Source organism: Trachymyrmex cornetzi, unplaced genomic scaffold (genome assembly GCF_001594075.2).
Source record: "Trachymyrmex cornetzi isolate Tcor2-1 unplaced genomic scaffold, Tcor1.1 scaffold1075, whole genome shotgun sequence".
Taxonomy (NCBI): Eukaryota; Metazoa; Arthropoda; class Insecta; order Hymenoptera; family Formicidae; genus Trachymyrmex; species Trachymyrmex cornetzi.
The window spans coordinates 123,707-128,291 of NW_017295626.1; the positions used below are offsets into that span (position 1 = coordinate 123,707).

Consider the following 4,585-nt stretch of genomic DNA (forward strand, 5'->3'; position numbering starts at 1 on the left):
CTGTAGGACCTTGTAGATGGTGGGAAGGCTTAAGTGCTGAACTAAGGTAGCTGTGGGGCAGGGTTTTGCACTATGTGACTGGTGGGTCATCTCTTCACTGAGGTAAGTAGCCAGTTCTGTGTTAGGCCCCTTTTGGTTGTCTAGGTAAGTGCGAACCAACAAACAGTCCAACTCACGCTAGGTCGATTTAGAGGAAATTACTCTTATCCCCAGCATAAAATTTTATTAAAAATCCCCACTTGACCTTGAAATGGTCATGAAAATATGAGTTTAAGGACATTGTCAGGATCATGGTTTGGTCTCCCCTCGACATCCAATAATTTTTCTCATAAACACTATACGGGAAAAATCAAGATTTTTTGACTTTCTGCTTCGATTAGGAATTTGTCTTTGAAATGACCTCTATGGTCAACTTTGACCCATAACATGAAAGTTCATCTGGACGTAAAATTTTGCGCTTTCAAAATCCGGGATCAAAAATATGGGTTTCTATTTGAAAATTGAAAGTAGACCTTCAAATAACCTTGAAAATAAAGGTCAAGATCATTATCAAGATCATAGTTCAATCAGCTCCTTCATATTCAACAATATTTGTTTTAAACATTTTTTTATTTAATTGCGATGTTTCGAGTTATTTGGCTGTCTAAGTTAAAATGGGTCACCCTGTATATATATATATATAAATATATATATATTAGAGTGGCTCTTATTTTCGACTTTCGAATATTTTGTGTGACATCCCTCAAAACGATTCCAATTTAAGAAAAAAAAATCTGTAAAATTTTATCCCAATCGGATAAGAGGAAAACGTGCCGCCGGGCCTCCGAACTTTATTATAAAATGAAAAAATCATCGATTTTTTGAATACCTTCTAAGTTATTAAATTTATCAAAAAAAGTTTTAAACAAAGTTGTAGATTTGAATATGGGGCATATTTTAAGTCCTATTTATTTTTTTCGCATGACAAACGATTTTCGAGAAAAATAAAAAAAACAGGAAATAGATTAAAAATTGTTAATAATCTTCTTAATTGACTTGAATATTTTTAAATAAGGGAGGTATAAAAATATATATATTCTTGATTTTTTAACTTGGAAGGGTCATTTTAGAAAATTTTAATTATAATTTATAAAAAAAATATTAGAAACCGTTGATATAAAATGCTATAATTAAGATTAAAAAGTAATTTGTTTTTGAGAAAAATTTAGAATATTATATTTTATTGTATCTCTCTCTCTCTCTCTCTCTCTCTCTCTCTCTTAATAATAATAGAATATTTTATCATATCTTAATATTATGAATTAAGATAATTACAAATTAATATATTTTATATTATTTTTATTATATAACTTACAGTTTTATAAAATCTTATATCTTTTTAAACAATGTCTCTTTTTTATAGTCGAGAAACCTACGGTGGTAATCATTCACAATTTGCAGAACATATTGTGCTTGTTGTTCGTTCTTTATAAATAATCTGTTATAATTTTCCATCAATTGAACACCTCTTTCTGCCTTACCATTAATAACTCGTAATTTGTTCACTACTTTCAGCCCTTTTTGGAAACCAGTGTTTTCAGATCAAGTGGATGAGTCTGTTTGCAAGAATTGATCATCTAATTCAAATCTTCTAAAAAAATTTTTAATTTCGGCAGAAACGAAATATTCAAATCCCTTTTGCATAAAGTCAGAAATTTTTTCATCTTTTATTAATACTCGATTAATATTTTCGTCACATGATTCACGATTTAAAGCATCAATCATCTTTTGCTTCAATTCTAATGGCAAAGTCAAATAAAAAAATACCAATGCGATAGCTTCAGGGCTTAAGTACCATAAATGGTCCCTCAATTTATGCAAAGTAATTCGAGAAATATTATGACCAATCGTTCGATATTCGTAAAACTTAGACAGAAACTCGAAATCCTGATATGACGCTTTAATAGCAGAAGACACATTAAACCATGCTTCAACGTAGATACTATATACGTTTAGGAACCATTTATAGTATTTTAGCTATCGTGAAGCTATCGCATTGGCATTTTTTTATTTGACTTTGCTGTTAAAAAATATTAAGCGAGTATTAATAAAAGATGAAGAAATTTTTGAATTTAATGCAAAAGAGATTTGAATACTTCGTTTCCGTCAAAACTAAAAATTTTGTTAAAAGATATGAATTAGATGATCAATTCTTGCAAACAGACCCATCAACTTGTGGTCTGAAAACACTAGTTTCCAAAAAGGACTGGAAGTAGTGAATAAACTATGAGTTATTAATGATACGGTAGAAAGGGGTGTTCAATTGATGGAAAATTATAATAGATTATTCACAAAGAACGCAGAACAAGCACAATATATTTTGCAAATTGTGAATGATTACCACCGTTGGTTTCCCCGACTATAAAAAAGAGACATTGTCTAAAAAGATATAAGATCTTATAAGACTGAAAGTTATATAATAAAAATAATCTATATAAAATGTGTTAATTTGTAATTATCTTAATTCATTACATTAAGATATGATAAAATAGTCTATTATTATGAAGATACAATAAAATAAAATATTCTAAATTTTTCTTAAATACGAATTACTTTTTAATCTTAATTACAGCATTTTATATCAACGGTTTCTAATATTGTTTTTATAAATTATTCTTAAAATTTTCTAAAATGACCCTTTTGAGTTAAAAATCAAGAATATATATATTTGTGTGCCTCCCTTAATTAAAAATATTCAAGTCAATTAAGAAGATCACTAACAATTTTTAATCTAGTTCCTGTTTTTTTTATTTTTCTCGAAAATCGTCATACGAAAAAATGAACATGGCATAAAATATGCCCCATATTAAAATCTACAACTTTTGTTTGAAACTTTTTTTGATAAGTTCAATAAGTTAGAAGATATTCAGAAAATCGATGATTTTTCACTTTATAATAAAGTTCAGTAGCCCGGCGGCACGTTTTCTTCTTATCCAATTCGGGCTGAAATTTTGCAATTTTTTTTCTTAAATTGGAACAGTTTTGGGAAATGCCGCAAAAAAAATTCGAAAAAAATTTTCATCAAAGGTAAATAAGAGCCACCCTAATATATATATATATATATATACTATACATGTCATTACATAAAATTAAAGTCAAAGACATACTCTAGATTCACCAGGGCATCTAGATTTTCTATTGTCATAATTTGATTATCCCTTAATTCCAATTCTACCAAACTAGTAAGTGTATCAAGATTTTCTATCTTTTTAATGAGGTTCCATGTAAAGCATAATCTTCGTACTTGTGTTAATGGTTCTAAATTTTCCAGTTTGGTTAATCTTGAGTGATTGAAGTCTAATTCCTAAAACAATCAATATAACAATTTCATTGATAAAGTAACTCACAGTGATATATGACAATTTCTGAATTAGAAAAATTTAAACTTCATTTAACAGAACAAAATAAAACAATAATGTCCATTTCTGTTAAAATATATTAACTTTAATTTTTATTCAACTCTTACTATCTTTTTCTAATTCTTATATGTCTACATTTCTACCAATGTAATTTAATCTCAGTTTAATTTGTTATTTACCTTTTTCTAATTCTTAGAACTAGAAAATAACAAGTTATACGAGTAATTTAATCTATATTGGTTGAGATAATCATTAAAGATAGACAAAATTGAAGAATAAGATTAAAGTTCCGTCGAACCAAGATTAAAGTTCAATATATAATGGTAAAAATGGACATCGAGAAAGAGACATACTTCGATGTTAGGATTTATATCTTTCAAAAACGTATTAAATATTTTGTTTAATAAAAATAATTAAGTAAAAAACACACTTCGCTATCAGGATCTATAATTAATATCTTATCAGGCTCCTCGGAGTCCTCCCCTTCGTTTTCAGGTTTTATTTCGGCAGAATTCTCGCTTTTGTTCTCGTCTACAATTAAATTAAACATAACCTAAGTCCATAGGTGATTACATGCACGGAAATTTAATTTCTTGAGTAACGTACCATTATTAGCCATTGTCATATAACGAAAAGTGACGGACGTAGATTTTCTGACAAGCTGTTCAGTTGATTGAAAGACTCGGCTATTAATTAAAATCGCCCAAAAACGTCAGTGATTACTCAAAAACGATTTTCGTTCGACTTTTTTTTAGTCGATACTTTCGACAATGCACGGTTAAAATAACACTAAAAAAATTCTAGTTTACACTGCACTGTAAAGGCCCGTCTACAATACACGGAGTAAGAAGTAAGAGTAAGAAATTGACCAATCACAGTCGATTATTCTTCTCACATTCGACTGTGATTGGTCAATTTCTTACTCTTACTTCTTACTCCGTGTATTGTAGACGACGCCTCAAACGATGGAAGTCTAAACACACTTATGTGAAGGAAAAACCCAAAGGCTTGCATGCTAATATAAATAACAAATCAATCAAACACCATATAAAACATGGTGAAAGGCAGACATGGCTGGGTTTGGAGAGACTAGAGACCCTCTAATCAGAGTCGCGACACAAGAACAGCCAATTTTGATTGGTTCGTCATTTTTCAGCAATTCTCGCCAATATTCGAATGTCAATATT

General features: G+C 29.3%; 1 protein-coding gene across 2 annotated transcripts in view; it reads right to left on the minus strand.

The window, feature by feature from the left end:
* Positions 1-4,214, minus strand: part of LOC108760311 (protein phosphatase 1 regulatory subunit sds22) — an 11,320-nt gene extending 7,106 nt beyond the window's left edge. The window contains exons 1-3 of one of the 2 annotated variants that reach the window (XM_018506185.1): positions 4,005-4,214; positions 3,829-3,929; positions 3,147-3,343 (exon numbers count right to left, since the gene is read on the minus strand). In XM_018506185.1, the coding sequence (XP_018361687.1) occupies positions 3,147-3,343; positions 3,829-3,929; positions 4,005-4,023 (317 nt within the window). In that variant the 5' untranslated portion in view covers positions 4,024-4,214. The remainder of the gene's footprint in view (positions 1-3,146; positions 3,344-3,828; positions 3,930-4,004) is intronic. The other variant, XM_018506193.1, reaches the window with a different exon arrangement.
* Positions 4,215-4,585: the final 371 nt, after the last annotated feature.